This window comes from Dendrobium catenatum, unplaced genomic scaffold (genome assembly GCF_001605985.2).
Source record: "Dendrobium catenatum unplaced genomic scaffold, ASM160598v2 fragScaff_scaffold_853, whole genome shotgun sequence".
Lineage (NCBI taxonomy): Eukaryota > Viridiplantae > Streptophyta > Magnoliopsida > Asparagales > Orchidaceae > Dendrobium > Dendrobium catenatum.
The window spans coordinates 2,835,140-2,855,908 of record NW_021319315.1 but is presented as its reverse complement, the minus strand read 5'-3'; the positions used below and the strand labels follow the sequence as shown (position 1 = coordinate 2,855,908).

General features: G+C 32.3%; 1 protein-coding gene across 2 annotated transcripts in view; it reads left to right on the top strand.

Moving 5' to 3' along the window:
• Positions 1-557: 557 nt before the first annotated feature.
• Positions 558-20,769, top strand: part of LOC110110368 (synaptonemal complex protein ZEP1) — a 38,700-nt gene continuing 18,488 nt past the window's right edge. The window contains exons 1-11 of one of the 2 annotated variants that reach the window (XM_020841800.2): positions 558-818; positions 921-1,238; positions 1,340-1,389; positions 1,720-1,927; positions 2,011-2,136; positions 2,280-2,378; positions 8,357-9,033; positions 9,107-9,355; positions 9,598-9,726; positions 9,806-9,874; positions 9,956-10,066. In XM_020841800.2, coding sequence (XP_020697459.2) covers positions 1,079-1,238; positions 1,340-1,389; positions 1,720-1,927; positions 2,011-2,136; positions 2,280-2,378; positions 8,357-9,033; positions 9,107-9,355; positions 9,598-9,726; positions 9,806-9,874; positions 9,956-10,066 — 1,878 coding nt within the window. In that variant the 5' untranslated portion in view covers positions 558-818; positions 921-1,078. Of the gene's footprint in view, positions 819-920; positions 1,239-1,339; positions 1,390-1,719; positions 1,928-2,010; positions 2,137-2,279; positions 2,379-8,356; positions 9,034-9,106; positions 9,356-9,597; positions 9,727-9,805; positions 9,875-9,955; positions 10,067-20,769 lie in introns of those variants that run through there. The other variant, XM_020841802.2, reaches the window with a different exon arrangement.

Below are 20,769 nucleotides of genomic sequence, written 5' to 3'. Positions count from 1 at the left end.
AAAAATAGGTGGGGGAGAATGTGATGACCTGAAAAAACTCTAGGAGCTTAGCCATGTTAAACTGGGCATGACATGGCTAAAGGAAGTAATGAGATTAACTAGAGCCCTCATGATATTGACACATCATATAGAAGGCTCTAGAATGTGCTACTTAAGCCTAAAATCCTCAAGAAGGCACTAGGAGCTTCTAAAGACTCCACACTTGTGTATTGTGTAGACTACTTTAGAGTATTCTTAGGAGTGAGTGGAGGGCTATATATATGACCCCTCCTCCTCATATATAAATTACTCTTGTGCATTCAAGTTTTTAAGCCTTGTAAAAACCTTTCTTAGTGAATAATGCTCTCTCTTTTTTAAACCTTCACTCATGAAATTCAAGAGGTTTTTCCTAACATTGTTACTTGTTAGAAGTTAGACTGCTTAACATTAGGATTGAAATGCTAAGGCTACACGACCTTATAGAAGTTCTCTCTGGAACATTAGGCTCCGACTATAAAAGCATAAATTTCCGGCCTAGTATATTAAATTCTCTTATTACAAATAAATAAATAAATAAATATCACGGTACGGAAGACGCAACTTTCCGTCGTCCGCCGTAAGCGAATCAACCTATAAATACAGCCTAATGGCAACTCCACCGCCTCCGAATGTGTGAGCAGCGGGGGGCGGTTGTTCGGGTGAGCCTCTTACCAGACGAAACTTCACGGGTTCCTCAAAATCCTTTTCCGTTTTCAGGCGACTGACAGGAGATAGTTGCGTTTGGCCGACTGAGGGGAGTAGTTCTTCTTACGAGGGTTTTCATTTCAAGTCTGGTTGTAGTAAGTTTCTGTCCAAGGCTCTTTTTGCTGCAAGGATCTATCGACGACTAAAGGCAAAAGGCATAGTCCTTAGTTTCCTCAAAGCCTATTTCCTGCTTTCAGGCCACTGTATCTGAAGTTTATAAGCAGATAAGCACGGTATTCCAAGGGAGCAGAGGTAGATCTTCTTCCTAGGCCGTCTTTGAATATTCCATCCATTCCAGAGAAGGGAAGTGTTTCTTGAGGCAGTTTTTGGTTCCGTAGTGGGTGACTATTTTGAGATGCAGAAACTTGGGATTTCCAGTTTGAAAAGTTTCGATCAACTTCGATCCTTGAGTGGATCCGTGGCCGGTATAGCAAAAACCCCTCAGATGGCAACTATGAGGCCTTCATTGGATTCTCTGTCACATGGAAGTTTCACGACTCTAAAGTTGACGGCAGGTACTTACATTTTCCTTGCACGATATCCTCACACTACAAATCTTTCTCCTGAGAATTTGTGATTGCCTGACCCATTCCTTTATTGTTGAGCTTTATTTCAGACAAGCTGGTTAAAGAACAAGCTTCAGTGAAAACCGACCTTGAATTGGCGGTAAAAAAATACTTGTTTGAAAAGTATTTGTTCCATGTCATGGATGTTCTTCTGTTGTGATTGTTATCTTGATCTCACGTTAATATCTTCTATGCCCTTTCTTTATGTTTTTATTAGATGCATCCATTCTCCTACAATGTTTAGTTGATGCATCCACATTCGATACTGATAGTTAATAATTACTAGATTTTATGTAGGCTGGCATTAAAATTGTTTTTTATTTTCTCCATAGCTTTCTGATTAGGAAGCAACACAGCTTGCTACAAAAATTTCTGTTCATCTACAAAACCGACTGATGTTATAAATTTGAATTTCATGTGGTTATTGAAGCATACAAAACTGAGGAAAGCAACAGAGCAGATACATGTTCTAGAGGCCAATCTACAGGAAGCGGTTAATGAAAATGCAATGCTTAAGGTGAAGCAGATGGAGGATGCCAAACTCTGGAATGGATTAGATACAAAATTATCTTCAACTAAGGCATTTTGTGATCAGTTGAGTGATGCAGTACTGAAATTAGCTGATCAGACTGATACAGGTATGGCTAAGTGCTGGTTTCTGTGTGCTTGGAGATTATTTATTGTCTAATTTATAAGTTTATTTCTACATTTTTTTTCTTAGCTGAGCAAGACAAGAAGTTGACTGAGGAAAAGCTTTTGGAGAATGCTAAATCTTTTGATAACTTCAAGTTGCAGTTTGATGATTTATCCGCAAAACTCCAATGTGCAGACAACAAAATAAAATCTGGTTAGAAGTTTAATATTTTCCTCTGGCTATGCATTTATTGTCATATTTATTGAACTTTGATTGTGATGGACTGGAATAAAAAATGCATGAAGAACTCATGCTAAGATTTTTGTATAAGAGTGTTTAGTAATATCTTTTTGTAGGAAAACAAGAAATTTGCAAACTTATACATGAGAAGGAGGAAGCAGAAAATCGCTTCAAGGTTGAACTTTGTATTGCTGATGAAGTAATAAAAGGAAAAGGTAAAATTACTTCCTTCAGAAAGATTCTTTTTAGATTTGGCATGGTTAAAAGAAAAGTATTTTGTTTAATACTAAATTGAACTTATGATGAATGCTTATAATTGGATAATTCTGGAATAACTCCTTTGGTTTTAACACCATTTTTTGCCAACTTGGAGTCGATCTTAGTGGTCAATATCTTTCCAAGGGAATCAAAAAGATGAAAAATCCATGCTTTAGAGTAGCTCGAAGATGTCTTTTTCTTGATACATCTGTTTTGTTGAAATATTTTACCTGTATTTCCTATACTAGGTGATTACAAAGACCTAACATCCAAACTTCACCGGGCCAAACAATTTTTTTGGCCATTAGGTTTTGAATTCTCCATGACTACTTTTGATCTCTCCCCATCTCATTTTTTGAATCTAGCACCTTAGTTTTGAATATTTTTGATTGATAGTTGTCTTTAATTTAGACTAAATATGCAAGTCACTTTATGGTTCTGCATTAAGAAATGAATGAAAGTAGTTATTATTGGGTTCATATGTTGCTATGTTCTCTTCCATCAAAGTAAAATATCTCGAGTTTGAGTAACATGGTCCTTGGAGAGGGATATTCATGGAAGGAAGATCACAATCATGAAGAATTGTTTGTCAAAGTAATATTCATTAGCATTAATCACGTCAATGGTTTGTCAAAATTTCCACTGTAGGCATTACATTTTTGTCATGTTTCTATTATTCTTCATTCTTTCTTGTGATATGATCTTATCTAGTTTGCTACTCTTATATAAAAATGTGGAAAATGTTATCTTGCTAAGCTTATTATTTTGAGTTAATCTAATCTAGTAGTTAGTCATAATATACTGAGTTTCATCTTGAACAAACAATGAAAATTTCATTTTTCAAAAACCATAAAAATCATTCCAACTAATCCTACATCATATTTGATATTAGGGCAAGTTGATTCGTATCATTTAAAAGTCATACACTTGCACATATCATTTATAAAATTTATATCTTGAATTTTTCTGTTTATATTTGCCATATTGATTCAGTATTTGCTTTCAAGTAGTTGATTTTCATTAGCTTGATGTTGTTTGCAACTTTCCACTTTCCTTCTGAACATTTTTAAATTCCTTTATAAACCTTCAAAATTAGCACAATTTGAGACTTGCTAATAAAAAATCTAACTTTGAACCCAATTTTTTTTTGAAACTTGTTGAATTGTTTTGCCCCGATGACATATTTTAGTGGATATTTTTATCAGCATGAACCTTATCTAAGGCCATATGGGAATGGCCCAAACACTTATTATAAATCAAGGTCTACGAGAACTTGTTGGCTATAAATCATGACCTCTTTCAAGAGAATATAATCCTAGCCACAAAGAGGATTATTTTAGATTATATGTCGATTATAATTTATGAATACATTGCAAAAATAGAAGGATGAGTCATTCACATATGGTAAAAGAAGAAATGAGTGCATTATTGCTAGTGTTGAAATAATATTTAGTAATTTTAAGCCTATTTCAACTGGAACCCAAAATCATATACATGCAAACCAAATTCTATGTTCGACTAAATCTGACTAACGCACCCCACCCTAGTTCCTATAGTATTTAGTAATTTTAAGCCTATTTCAACTGGAACCCAAAATCATATACATGCAAACCAAATTCTATGTTCGACTAAATCTGACTAACGCACCCCACCCTAGTTCCTATAGTCATTAAAGAATCTACTCATCTCCCTTGAATCCTTATTGATGGTACACAACAACAACAATATGGGAATGAGATTGATGAGTTTAGTTTCATTCTTGGCCTTAAAATGGAAAAGACACCTTGGTAAAAATATAATTAGCAGTTGTTCAATGTGAATTAAGCACCCTTAATATTGAACAGCCTCTTAGTAATTCTATTGAGTCTCAAGAACTATGTTCTTATGAAAGTCCTATGGAATTCTCTTCATTTAGGAATTTTATTGATCTAATATCTGGATATTTGAAAATGGAAATTATCTGGACACTCCCATTATCGAGTCTACATTTTTACATTTTAAAAGTGAGTTTGCATCATCTGTTGCATACAGCTTAAATTATTCTCATCAGGAAATTCAATACGAGCTAACTATATGACAATAAAAATTTTATTGTTAATTATATAAAGAGTTGTTTTTTTAACTTCAATTAGGGAGATATGTTGTTGATAAGAATGAGATCCGATCATCCTTAAGAATATTTTGAATAGTGACTGTTATAAAAGTTGGATTATATGATTTTGATAGGAAGATAAGCATTAATGCATATGAATTTGACCTTATGTGGGATACTAGATTTTTTTCTAGCATTGAGTGTGTAAGACTTGATGTTACATCATGAAAATATTTCCATTGTAATTTTCTTAACACGCAGTGAGTAGTTGTGGATTATATTTTAATCACTATTGCTGCTATTATTATTATCATGTGAACGATTAAAATCTCTTGTGAGATGGAGAGATCATGAGTTTTTTACTTGAGAGATCTCTTCTCTATTTAGGATCACGTATGATTTGGAGTAGTTGCGACAGCTTTCCCTCATTTGCACTCTTATGTATTTAGGCTTCATCTGACAGTTTTGAATTATTCGAAGTTTTGGAGGATGATGTAGGATGCATTTTGGAGCTAGTTTAGTATGTCATGATTTTAGATTCATGTATGTAAGATCTATTATGTTATATTATGAGTATGTATGTGCTTTTTTATGTATGATGAGGTGTTGTGGAGTATTTTGAGTCCTTATGTATTTTTTGGTCGTTTCTAATTATGTTTCATGTTGAGCCATAAGTTGACTTAGTTGGCTTACAAAGTAATGTTTAAGAAGGAGAAAACAGGATTTGAGACGTTTTGCCTTGCATAAGCCTCAAGTGAATCTAGGTGTAAACCTCAAAAAAGGGAATAATAAAATTAAAGGGAATTTATAAATGCATAAGTCTTTAACATATTAACTTAGTTCATAAATCACGTAATAAGGAAAAAAAAAAGCGAATTCTTTCATTCACATCATCACTTAAGACAATTCTTTCATCTTCAACTTAAAACCCTTCATGAATTTTGTGACCTATTTATTCAACCCAATTGTATATCATTAACACTCAAAAGGATCAATTTCTTTATCATCAATTTTGTTGTCTTTATAACTTGTGGTATCGATTTTTTAATTTCTTATTGAATATAATATGAACCAATTGGGTAATTGATGAGGACATCGTCAGCATTTTTTGACATGTGTACAATCAGGAGACGCCGGAGATCGACGGCTACGATCAAGTATTTAGTTGAATTTTATCCAATTACGTTCTTACTTGGATGTTGAACAAATAAGATTAAGAACTTTGACTATCAATGCTTTAAGTTTAACTATGTCATCTACAAATTATTGTCACAAATGTTCTTGATTATAATGAAAATAAATGATTAAAATATATAAATCTAGGAACATTAAACGTAAAACTTTAGTTATAAATTATAAGCACATGCAAATTTATCATGAGAGCCTATTTTATAGTATGATTGGGCTACTTTGAAATCAAACATTTTATTCTTTAAATTAAAATATTTGAGTTGATCATTAGCCTGTAGATTTTCGCCTCAAGGACAAGCTTGTCTATAAACACATATAAATTAGTTTGTTTCCTTATCTACATAGAAGTCCTTGTCATAATGAAATTGAAGGCTCAAGTAATATGTGATAATTGCAAATTGTGATATAACTGATGATCCCACTTTTGATTTATAATTTTCTATAACTATTTGCAGATGACTTCTTGCCTCCTACTTCTCTTACTATTTCTTCTTTTGACTTATTCACCCCTTCATGAATCATATTGCTAGATCCTTTTACCATCAATCATTTTCAGTACCTTTACTTTAGGATCTATGATTTTAAAAGTATAGTTAACACCACGCTAAATAGAAGCTCACTACAATTTTTTCGATTGTTTTCCTTGAGATTGTTTTGCACATGAACTTTTTTCCATTCTTTGAAACTAAACATGGTCTTTAAAGGTTGTCACAATTCTTTGAATCTTTGTAAAATTTATTAGTTATGGTGAATCTTGTAATGACATGCTCAATAATTTATTTATTTCTGAACTTCTTCATTAATCTCAGCACCCATAAATGGTTGTAAATAAATTTTGCTCACTATTTTTTGCTTGAAGTAAAGCATATTTATATTGTTACAATTCTCTTAGATTCTCATGCATCAAATCATGACTGTGAGCATCTCTAGGAGTCTAATTAAGATGCTTCATTTTCTCCATTAACAATCCTTGCAATCTTGTATATACTTGCATTATTTGTGACCACTTAAATAATAATGCCATCTCTTCAATAATTTCATCAAGCATTTTGGATAACAGAGTTGCATCTTTAACAAAGGCTTACTCATCAACAATTTAAAAAAATATTCTCCTATAAAGATTGTTAATAAGGAAGTTAATAATACACCTTTGTTTGATGTTTTATCAATCATCTGAATTTATTGTTTAACCATGTTTAAATTCACGTCTTCTTCTCTTGATCAATCATCCTTTTTCTTGCTTTCTCATTTAATGTTCTTGTTCAAAACTCGTACATGCTATAAGATCTAAGCTTCGACTATAATTCTCAATAAAGCAAGTTTAGCAATATCTATGGCTTAAATTTCAAAATAGGAAAATAACCAAAATGGTACCTTAATTCTAAATGATCATTTTGGTCCTTGAAGTCCTTTCAAAAGGAACCAAAATGATCTTTTGATTTCACCATTTTTTCCGACTTATCTACCATTATTTGTAACCTCTCCACCATCCTTTATTGGCTTTCTCCAATGATCATAGTTGACACTTGTGTCCTTTAGTACATATATGATTTCCTTTAGACCATCCTAGTCATGAAGAAATGAATGAAACTAGTCGATTGCATTTGGTTGTGTTCTCTTCCACTCAAGTAAAGATCACTTGAATGTGAACGCATCCCTTGGAGATGAAATTTTACAACCCCGACAAAGGATTGTTTGTGCAAGCAATTTTCATTATCATCATTATTTAACGATCTGTTAAGTTTTCATCATAGTAATTTAATTTTTTTTTTTGTCTTTGCTTCTATTCATTTTTCCGTGTGATATCATCTTATATGTTTTGTCACGCTTGTTTTCGTATAAAAATACTAATTTATTGTCTTTGTTAAACTTGCAATCTCTTTTGCTAATGATAAGTAATAGTTAGTCATAATGTAATTAATTTTTGGCATGAATAACCAAGGAGAAACATCTTTTCAACGCTCAAAATTATTCCAACTTGTCCTACAACATGGTTTTGGAGGATATAAGATTAGTTAGGATGAATCTACAAAATTGTTTTTCTTTGATTTTTGATCTTTTAGTTTGCATCATATATTGTCTATTAAATAACATTAATGAGCACTTTAAATTAACTGCACAAGTTTTCTTTTACATATCATATTAGATAGTAGGGGTGTCAATAAATGACCCAATGCATCAACTTGATCCGACCCTGACAAAAAAAATCTGGATTCGGGTTGGCCTGTTTAATAAACGGGTCGGGTTTGGACTGAGCTTTTTTTGGGCTGTTTATATAACGGGTCAGATTTGAGTTGACCTACAAACCCATTTTTTGATCTGAAAATGACCCATTTAATATATTTTTTCCTTAAATTGTTTATTTGTAGGTATAATCTTATTTTTTTATCAAATATCCTGAATTTTATAGTAATAAGTTATAAAAAGTTTTTTAAGTTATAATTTTTTTTAACCAAAATGGGCTAACGGTTGTGTTTAGGTCATTCAGGTTGCTAGTGGGTTGGGTTCGGGTTAGAGTTTTTGATTGGTTTATTAAACAGTTTTAGTTCGGGTTGGTTCAATTTCAGGTTAGAACCAAATCCGAGCCGTCAACCTGGTTTGACACCCTTATTAGTTAGCAGTATGAAATATTCACATTTACTGTAAATGCAGGCTCTACAATCAAGGAGTTAGAAGATGCAGTTGAACAAAGTAAACAGCACATGGACACTCTTCATTCTCAGCTACAGGCTATGCAACATGAGCTCATTTCTAAAGAAGGAATCCTTAGGACCTTGAATTTTACCAAGGATGATTTGGAGAGGGAGAACAATATGTTGCAGTGCAATAACCAAGCTTTGAAGCAGCAGATAGGGAACTCATGCTTAGAAATCAAGAATCTTGAAGAAATTATCCATAATTTGATGATTAAAATATCCCAACTGGATAAGGATTCTTCGGCCATATCAAATAATGTTGTAAAGTTGATCTCTTCCTTCAAAACATACTATGAGCTGATACACCAGGAGAAGATTTTGACTGCTAAGTGTAATCAAGGAAAACTTGATAAACTACAACAACAATTGTTGAATATCATGGAAGAAAATAATTCCCTTAAATTGCTCAATGACCAGCTAACTAATAGGATCATTGAGATGCAGAAAGCGCAGGAGTTTGTTATGGTGCAACATGCTGATGAATGTCGCTTAGCTGAAGATAAAGCACGCAAGTTGGAATCTGAAGTTGGTGGACTTCTTTTAAAGAAAAATGAACTGGAAAAGCTGGCCACTGAACTAGAAGGCAAAGTTAAACATTTATCAGAAGTTTCTTGTGTTGCCGAGAACAGAATGGTAATCTTCAAACTTTTATTGAGCAATTAATTATTGCGTGTTGCCTTCTGATCTCCATTGTTTAAAATTTCAGCAAGAGCTGTCGCAGATAATTTCTAAGCTTGAGTTGGGGAATCACAATACTGAATGTAGGATGCAACGTCAGTTACAAGAGAAGGTTGAAGAAACAGAAGCATTGCATAATGAGATAATAAAACATGAAAAGCATGCAGACTCACTAGGAAATAAAATCAGCGAGCTTCGTGGTGTTTTGGATGAGAAGGAAAAGCTTATAATTAGTTTCAAAGAAAGAGAAAAACAGAAGGAAGAACAACAATCTAAGGTTATAACATAACAAAGCAAACATATTCTACTATCATCTCATCATCATCATCATTTGTCTTGTATCAACTATTTGGGATCATTCTTATGAATTTTTTCTCCATTCATCATGTTGAGCACTATACTTGTTAATTTTAATTTACCCTTTTTTTTTGGACCGCCCATTTTCCTTCCTATATGCTTTCACATTTGTTTAGTTCAATTGCTTTGATTTATCTCTCTGAGATATTAGGCCCCCTTTAGGTCCAGATAGCACTTACTGCAGCAGAGTGTAAACTCGCTGAAGCAAAAAAGCAGTATGACATGATGTTTGAAGGCAAACAGGTTGAATTATCTAAGCATTTGAAGGAACTTTACCAGAAAAATGATCAGGTATTGATCTTTGTAATGGCCCTACAAAGAATATGGAATAAATTTGTCCTGCTTAAAATATAATTTTGGAAAATTGCAGGCTATCAATGAGATAAGAAAGAAGTACGAGGCTGAGAAGGAGGTGATTGTTGCTGAGGAAAAAGAAAAGGTTTTCTAGATCTTCTGAATTCCACATATAGATCTTCAAGCGGTATGAAAGTAGTCTATCTTGAACTGTCTAAAACTTCAGGCAAACAAACTTATTAAGGAAATCGAAAGAAACTGTGAGGAAAAAATCACAAGAAACAGAGATGAAGTAGAGAGTTATTTGATGCGTGTTAAGGAGGAGCAAAACACAATGGTATGTTGATGTTTATGAGATGAGGAATTATTTTACTCATTTCTTAGTTGGTGGTGATGATTTCTGTTGCATGTTGTTTGGTGACATGTTTTGCCTTTTTTCTTTACCCAAGTAACTACTTTTTAATGCGTTCTCTTATGCTTAAATACCGTTTCCATTTGTGTAATAATGACAATTAAATTCATGCTGGATTTAAAATCTTAATTGTTGTTTAGAGAATATTGATGCTTAGGTGTCCTAAATGTGAAATTTGGGAAGAATTGCTTTGGATATTTAGATACATGTATTATTCTAGTATTTGTCTCCTCTTTACAAATATAACATTTCTTTTTTCAAAAACCGTCTTCCTCTGCTTGTAATTTCTCTATTAAGATGTATATCTTTGATGCCATTAGATTCAAATTATACGGCGTTCTCATATATGGCTATGTCAATGTTTATTTGCCATTCAAAAACCCTCCTTTATAATTAAACTAGGTTATCAAAAGAATTCATTTTGAAAAAAAAATTATTACCATAATGTAAAACTAGTAGTGACTCCATTTACTTGCTTTGTTTTTGAGTTTAAGGATTTGTTAATTCTATCACAAGTTTTTCGTTAACTGCCACAAGCTTATATTTGACCTAGAAGTTTTGTTATTTCTGTGAATTGCTTTAAAGAATGTACTAAGCCCTATGATGCAAGTTCTTTGCAACGGAAGCAAAATCTACTCTCACATATAGTGTTAGCAAGTGTGAATCAAAAATTATTTATGATATTTTTTGTTCGAACTTATTTTCAGCTCAAAATTTTAGGCTCATAAGTGAGGGCTAACCACTTGATCTATATGCAACATTATATTTTTCAACTATTTTTTGTGCAACTACAACCCAATATTCGCATGTGTCTTAATGTTCTCTCCCTCATACGAAAGCTCTCAATCTTGATCATCACCACCCTCTAACCTCCGTCTTAAATGGAGGCCTTTCAACATTATCAAGTATTTTATACTTAAATCTCTCACAATCACACTTTGACATGTAGGAGACGCATGTTCTTTAATTTTATTCAACAATGGTAGGAGGTATCAATGAATCATATGAGCTACAAAATTGTACGATACACTCAATCCTAATTGGGTCATCAACTCTTATACAGTTTTTTTGGAGTGTGAACTAAATGAGGATGATAGTTAGGATTGATACACCAACAATTAAAACCTTTTTCAATGTTCAAACTTAAACCTGCATGTAAGAGCCAATCACTTGATATTTCTACACCAACATATTTTCAAATTATTAGTGTGGGATTAAGCTCAATACTCTTATGTGCCTTAATATTCAAATGGGTCAATTCACAAAAGGACGTTTAAAGCTTTACTAAACAAAATGATAACAAGCCTTTACAATGATAATAAAAGATATAAATAGACATAATAAATTAGATAAATATATTGATGTCCTTGAAGTAACACTTTGTAGAAATGAACAATGCAACCTTTTAGTAGATAAAACATTGATTTATATGTAATAAAGATTTGTAGAATATCATCTTTGTTTTATGATGCATTGATACAAATATGGGGATACGGGTATGATACAACATGAACATGTTATACATCTATGATTGAAATAAAGATTACGGATATATGTTTGACATGTCGACAATATATATATATATATATATATATATATATATATTTAAAGTCGGTATAATCACTACACAAATTAATCAAATATGACATGCATACAGTCTAATTTGTAATAAATTAGTTTGTATTTTTTACAAAATAAATATAAAATTAACATTACAACAACAACATCAAGCCTTTATCCCTCTACGTTGGATCGGCTACATGAATCCTTTTTCTCCATGTGTCTTATAAAATTAACATTGCAAAAAGGAATTTTAAATAAAGTTATCTGTTAAAAACTTATTTCAATTGTCTTATTAAATAATAAAAGCCTTTTATTAGCCTTTGATTTTCCACATTTTCTCCATTCTTACTATCGCTATTTCATTTTAACCATGACACATGTTTGATATGTGTGTCGTTCATTTATTTATTAATTTTTAAATAGAAAATGTCAACGTCATGTTCGACATGGTGATACTTGTCGAGCACCTCTTATACTATGCGTGTTACATTGTATACTTTGATATTAAAAAGTGTATGTGCATCATAGTCTATGTAAGAGTCTTTAATGCTATTGATGACCTTGCATCAAATCAACAACTTAAGTTGTAAAACTTTATTGTGAATGTGGCACAAATGGTGCACGTTTTATCAGTCACAACCTTCCCCGAGTACTTGGAATACCCTGTTTTGAACAAACGGTCAGGTGGTAGTTAAATTTCTTTCAAACAACAACTAATATAATTAAATGAAATATCTTCTCAAATTTACAAAGGACCACTAATTATTCATTATAATTTAAACCATATTCAATTCAACTCTAGTCCAAAATTTTCTAAAATATTGAACCGGAATCAGATTTATATCATCTTTACACACCTATTCACATTCGCTCCTCTTAGTTTATATACAAAACCTTCTAAAATATTTACTCTACAGGAGCCTTATCTAAAATATTTCATTTAATGGATTGAGTTTCAAACATCAAACTCAGTAGTTAATTACGATTCTATAATATAACAATTTAAAATAAATAAAAATAAATATGCATATGAGTCATTCTAAATAATCATCATACATGATATATTAGAAATTGAATATCAGTGATTGGTAAGATAAAAAAACAACATTATTTTACAGAAGATAACACTTTTATACTAAAATTTTTGAATCCTATCTTTTAATATATTGTCCATCATAAGAGCAAAGTTTAAAGTTTGTACCAATTAAGACATAATTATTTATCTTCACCTTTTTTTCCTTATCTAATCTTTTTCATTCGTGTGCGGGGTACATTGTGTACCTAGCCATTTTCATAATGGAGTGTATTCCTTTATTTAACATCGACATATGTTTCATTTAATCATATTTCTTTCATTTATGTTCTCATACTTACATTTTGAGTTATGCATATATAATTTCCAATACAACAACAATAACAAGCCTTTATCCAACTACGTGGGGTCGGTTACATGAATCCTTTTGTTCCATTATGTCCTATTAAGAGTCAAATTCTCATTTAAATATAAAAAATGACATTTTTAATATTTTCTAACCAGGTCTTTTTAGGCTTACCTCTACTTTTCTTAATATAGGTCAAATCTAATACATCTACTCTTCTAACAGGGTCATCGAAAGACTGATATTTTTTGTGATCAAAACTTCCAAGGCGACTCTCTCTAATCTTATCTATCACTGGAGCAACTTCAACCCTTTCACCTATATACTCATTTTGCATTGTATTGCTAAATGTAAAGCCACTCATTAAGGGTGTCAATATATGACACAACCTGAAAACACGATGAGGATTGACCAAAAAAATTCGGGTTCAAGTCGACTCGTTTAATAAACGGTCAGGTATGGGTTAATTTTTCGATCCGATTGATATATCGGGTTGGGTTCGAGTTCACTCACGATGAAGACAACCCGTGTAACTCGCGCTTTGCCCGCTCCCCTTGTGGCCTCATGGTCTCGCCCGCTTGCTTGCTTGCTTGCCTGCTTGCACTCGCGTGTTAGAGTGTAAGGTAATGTCAGTTGAGTTAATGCCATGTCGGGTTCGAGTCCAACCCAAAATCAACCCACCTTCAATTGATCCAACTCGATTAGCTAAACTGGTCACAACTCCATACCCTAACTTGACATGCTTCTAACCCAATTTAACTTGATTCAACCCGCTAACCGAGAGTGCGACCATGCAAATGTCGAGCGAGAGCAAAGGCGAGGCCACGAGAGTGAGTGGGTGAACGTGAGCTTGGGTATGAGGGCGACGCGGGTGCGGGTGCTAGCACGAGCACAGGCACTGACACAGGGGCAAGCACGACAGCCGGGGCCGCGAGGCGAGAAGCAACCAACTTGTTTCCAGGTTCCTATGTTAACCCAACTTGATATGTTAATCAGGTTAAAAAATTCAACTCGAACTCGACTCGTTTGCTAAACTGGTTGACTTGATCCTAGAATTTATGGGTCGGGCTTGGGTCAGGTTTTTGGATCGTGTCATATATTGACTCCTCCATTCGGGTCTAGATTTTTAACTCGTTTGGACAAATGGGTCGGGTTTGGGCTAGACGTGTTAAAAGCGGTTCAATTTCGGGTTTAACTCGAACCCAACCTGAAAACCTGTTTTGACACCCCTATTGCTCATTAACCTAAGTATCCTTATCCCTGCAAAACTTCATTTAATTTTATGCTTCTCTTTTAATGCCCAACATTCTATATGCCATAAAACATTGTAGTTTTCACCCCCATCTTATACATATATAATTTCCAAAGAACTCGGTTAATAAATCCTTATTATTACTATTCTTTTCAAGTAGATATGTAAAAGATCATCTCAGTAAATGACTAAATGCTTTAAATCATAGAAATAATGGAAATTACTATAAAATAGATATAATCCGCCCACCACGATTTTGCTTTTCTTAATTCTTAAACTCCACCTATTGAGTACCTATATTCATACATATACATGAATTGAATTCTTATCAATTTAATTTGTTAAAAAAATTGAACTTTAAAATTTCTTTTTATATTTATTATCTATGTGTACAAACACTATATCTCAACTTTCTTATTTTTTACACTGCAAACTTCTAATATAATTTCTTCTTAATTTTCACCTCAAGTTGGGGCTTATACATTTTGAAAGATTTTTTTTTTAATTGAAAATTCTGATGTCTTCTATAATGAAATTAAGATGAGTATTTTGCCAATATCTTTTTTTTTTTAAATTGTCGTCGAATAAATTCTATGTCAACTCTATCACAATCAAAACTTTTACTCAATTATCCTACTCTAACTTCATGATAGAAAATTTCTTTAATATTTAAAAGAAATTAAAATTAGGTTTATAAAACCATAGTTAAATTTACCTCTAAATTATAGAATGAATTTCTAGCCGTCCTTTCAAAATAGACATCGAAAACACCAAATACAACATGAAAATCATCGAATACAATGCCATAGGTGGTGAACATCATTGAAGACATCTTAAGAGGTGTTAAACATCGTCAAAGTTAAGATCGAAGGTGAACAGCCTTGCTTCTTCTCTCTTTCTATTTGTCGAACATTATCACACTTTTTTTTCCTATCTTTCAAGTGAAATTTGCAAAGACCAACCCCCTCTTCTTATTCCTCTTTGCTCCCCATATTGCTCTCAGTTGAACGAAATCGCATAACCCTGTTTCTTCTTCCTCTCTACATTGAATGAGAGTCACACAAACACCCTTTTAATTCTTTCTCTCTTGCATGCTCGTTCACATCTCTGTAAGAGATGTAAAATTGCGGCATTGTTGCATCTCTTTACACGAATGAACCTATTTGGGATTCTAATGAACCAGCTTTGCCTGTTCATTTGAATAGGTTTTAACACTAAAATTAAATAGATGACTCTTCTTTGTAATATATCTTAGTTTCTTAATTGCAAGGTTTTGGCTTTGTGGTTGTGTGCCCTGAATTATGTTGGGCTCGGGCACATTCAACTAATGCTTTCTTCGTTTGTTTAAGGGAACATATTGAATTTAAAATTTTTTGGTGTTTTCAAAGCTAAAAACCTCATCATGATTTCAATAAGAAATATTTAGGTTCTTTTTTATTAAGCCTCGTTATTCATTTATTCTTACTAAGCACTAAATATGCTACAATCTTTGCTAGGAGGTTTTTTCCACTATTGCATCTTTTGGAGCATCTTCAAGTTTTTGATTAAATTTGACTGAGCTCTCGATAGTTTGCACCCTAATTTACTCTTCTCTTTCAACATGCCTTATGCTTTTTTGTTGTGATATGATGATACCATGTCGAGAGTATGAAAATTTCATCAGGCTCTCCAATATTGATTTTTTTCCCATAATTACCAGTTATTTTGGATATTTAAAAGAAGAAATGAGGCTTTATTGTGACAACAATTCAGCCACCAATATTGCATGTAATCTTGTGCAACATGATTGTACAAAACATATTGACTTTATAAACGAGCAGCTTGATAGTGATCTAATTTGTACTTTATTTTTACACGTGCAACTTGTTGATATTCTCATCATAGGATTTCCTAGGACAGTTTCAGACATTATGAGTGATCATCATTTATTTGTTGTTAATTTTTACACGTTGGGACTCACACTCACCAAGATTTCTGTCCTCATACTTTCCTCTTCTGTTATCTTATTGATATGTGAGATCATTACTATCTACTCATCAATATGTGGACTATTGTAATTATTTTGTACTTATTTATTATTTTCTTTTGTAGATCTCCTATTAGAAGTGTTATTAGGATTATATGAATAATAAATGTTGGAATGAAATGCAACAAATTCTCTCCAATCCTTGTCAAATTGGTCATAAGTTCAGTGATGTTTGCAAGTAATAGGTGGGTTTAAATCTTGATAAGGAAAATAGTACCTTAGCTAATTGTATCAATGTAATTCCCGTTTGTCCATATTTCTCTCACCTTTTCATTAATGTGCATGTTAGGTTAGGCTTCATATGGAAAAAAATTCATAGGAAACCATCCTTGCTTATATTGACGGTGAACTAGGATGAAACTTTGATCACATGATCATGGAGAACGATTGAAGCAACATAAACAAGGAAAATTAAGTGTAGTTTAAAAATAAGCTTATGACAACACTATAGTGTTGCTATGTTTCACAGACTCGGACATGACGACAATGACATGAGACAAATCAATTATTGAAAATATAGGACACGGGTACGATGCATACCATGAAATTGTAATTTTTAAATAAAGCATCAAAATTAAGAAAACAATTAAAACACAATTTTAAGAATGACAAAAAAATAATAAATCAATATTATAATTAGTTGTGTATCTTATTATATTTAAAAAAAACTATAAGCTTAAAATGTCTAGTATAATATGAAAAACATAAACATAAACTATCTAGTACCAGATGAAGCTTCAATTATTTAGTAAAAGGAATGATAGGATTAGCTTCTTCAGAGGTTTCTCTTTGACCTTCAATATCATCATCACTAAATAGCATAACTTTAAATTCTAGCTCTTCAAGAGAAATATTTGCAATCTTAAACATTCCCATATCATCAAGGGACGCAAACCCATCTCTAATAACATCCCACATCTTTTTATCTTCTGTCATATAAATTGGAGTCTTTTTTGATAAAAGAGATATGCACATAAATTAAATCTTCAGCTCATTGTGGAGTAATTTTGTTCCTCTTCATTGATTGAATGAAAATGTATTTGCCCCAATTTCTCTCATAAAAATAAGAGGATGAAACCTGACAAAGAAGTTTTATAGCAATTGTTTGAAGTAGATGTTCGAAAGTTCTATGAATCAACCATCACATTTTTGGATCTATTCTCCTCCTCTCACGCAAGGGCCCTTGGTCACCAAAATCTTCTAAATAACCAAAGAATTTAGCAAGCTATATACTAATTGTTTTTCTCACTCTTCATTTGATAAATAACATTTTAAGCATGCATTCTTTATATTTAAAATTTTAAATCTTTTTGTGAAGAAACTTATTGAGGGTCCTATTAAAGTCATTCTTTACTTAAATATCTTCAAAGAATATAAAAAAATAAAAAAGAGACTCAAAATATATGTTTAAATTAACCTTTGATTTATAGAGTGAGCTAAGCAATGTAGAGATGTGTTACTTTTGCTCCACCTATCTTTCATAATAGTATAGATAACACTCCAAAATTTTGAGTCTTTATTATGTGACTTTTTTAAATATCTAAACTATCTCTTTTACTTCGACCAATATGAAATCCTAAATCTCATAAATCAAATGTAAATATGACCTATCTTATTCGCAACTCTTCACATCTCATAAGTTGGACCGGTAAAACTTAAAATGCACTTAATATCACTCCTCCAAAAATCATCTAATATTTTTTCTTTTACATATATTACTTTTCCAATATCATGTTCTCGATAAGAAGATCACTTATTATTGATCATCAAAAACTAAAGTGCATTTTTCATTTATTTAAATCTTCTTAATATAATTATAACTGAGGTAAAACAAGTTTCAACTACTGTAAGCATCCTTAAATTTGAGAAATTTTTAAACATAGAAAGTCTTATTGAGTGATTCATTAAGTTTTTTTTTTTTATTAAAATTGCATCTCTTGCAATCACTGTGATTTAATAACATTCATTATAAGTGATTTCATTTGCCTCAGTATTCTTAGCTGCACAAATATTCTTTACAATAAAATTTAGAGTATGCACAACACATGGTTTTAAAAAAATGTGAAGATATGCTTGCTCCACAAGTAGGTCTGCTGCTTTACAAATAAGTATTTTATCAGTTATACCCTAAATGATATTTAATGATCCAACCATTTTGATTACCTCTGATCAAATTAGAAGTAAAAAAATTATCTTTATACTGCCTTTTATTGCTGACAACTTTAATGAGCATTGTATAGTTCTCTATTACAACCATAAATGTAAGAATCGGTTGGAACTGTTCAGTTGAACTGGCCCTAATCAATAAGAAGGCGAGCAAATTGCGAGTTGGTGAACAACATCGAACAAGCCGGCCGGACGCGGGCGTGGGACAAATGAAATTTAATCAACCGTTTGATCGTCTGTTCCCGTCTCGTTAATTCGAACCTCTGGGCCGGGTCATGATAATAAAATTGATGACTGGACTTCTTTGAAAGTCTGTCTATCGATCACAAATCAAACTAACACCTCTCTCCTTCCATACACTTTTTGTTGGTTAAAATAACTTCTCAATATTTGACCTCTTCTTCTACAGTAATTTTGATCTAATGATATTATATCCTGATGGCACATAACCTACTAGATTGTTATTGCAAGCATAAGTAAATACATTCTTGTAGTGAGGATTCATTGCATGATTAAAAGGAAGACTAGCTGAATAAAACATTCTTGTTATTCCTCCAAATTGCTCTTTCATTTGCAAATTAAATGCTTTATCCAAAGAACTATCTCCAACAGATTTTACTTCTAATATTCTTATTCCTTTATCCTATATGATCATTAAATGACATTAACATCATCAGCTTAATTTGAAGAATATGAGGAAGGACATGAAGCATGGGTACTTGACAATGCTATCGCTTTAGGAAGAGTTCTTATCCTTTGTTCAACTTCACTAAATTTTTTTTGCAATTCAGTCAACTATGAATAACTTATTTTAGGACAAATCTTTATTCCATGACTAATAATTCTAACAAATGAGCTTTAACTATGGAGTATGATCTTTTATTAGTGGCATTACATTAATTGCATTTAAATGCAATATTATCACCACCTTAAGAAGATTTTTTTTTATTTTTGTAATATGACTTCACAAATGTTTTTAATCTTCCATATTCGACTTTGTTGAACCATTATCACTCCTAATTCCGCCACCATTAGAGCTTACTATTCTCTTAAAAAAATTGAAGGAATAAAAGAAAAGTACTTTTAACAAAACATGTTGAAACTTCTAAAAATGAATCAAAGGACCGACATGAATAATTTGAACAAACATTAGTGCTCTAAATACAATGCAAAACTAACAATCCAAACACCATATTAAATCTGTCACCGTAGACACAGATTCTTTGTTTGGTAGAAATGGAATGGAAGTGTTTTTACTTATAATATACTTTTGTTAAGATCAAAAGTGAGTTTTCATTATGAGGTTTAAAAGTCACATTCTTTTTTCAACATATAATTATAGAGTAAATATGGGATTAGTGGGATGTAATATTTTTAATTTACCATAACAAGTAAAAAAGATAGTTATTGAGAGTTTATATAATAATGAAATATTGTAAAACAAAAACAAGAATCGGATTTGCAAAAAGTGAGACTTTGTTAAACAAATAGAGACTTTCGAAGATCGACCTAATGAAGCTTATTTTTGGAACACAATTATTTTTTCTATGTTAATTGAATGAGAAGTCTAAAACAAGAATGAAGAATCATGATCAATATTACGTTAGTTCTGTATTATTAAATGTATTACCTTCGACAAGCAACAACAAAGTTGGAGAGTGCCGAACCTTAGAGGACGCCTTCAACATCTTGTGGATGGACTTTATCGACCTAAAGGAGAGTGTATGCGACAACTCAATGATAAGAACATGAGATATGTGAGGATAATCGAGTGGAAATCAAGAAGATTGAGAGTTACCTTCGACAAAGAAGACGCAAGCGAGAAAATTGAATGAGTTAGACGCCTTAGTTGTGAAACCCCTTAAGTAAAAAAAAGCTAAACTGATGAGGCCATCGATAGACATTTTAGGCAGGTTTACCGACGAAGGAATCTGATAAGCCCTAGGGTTCCCAAGTTTGGGTTTGCCCTAATGCTCCTTCAAAGAAAAGATTTCTCCTCCAAATCAAGGAAAAAATCAACACAAGAGGGATGAGATGAAGAAACAAAACCTTTGCATTCAAAATCCAATGGAAAACAAGATACAATTTGTCCACTTCGAGAAGGACAAGGTCTCCCACTACAAACCCTATAAAAACAAGAGAAAGAAACTAAGGAGGCTAAGAGAAAACTCAAATCTTGCATAACCCTAGAAATCCCCCCTTAATCCCTACTTATAGCAAGCAAAAGATCAAACCAAACCCA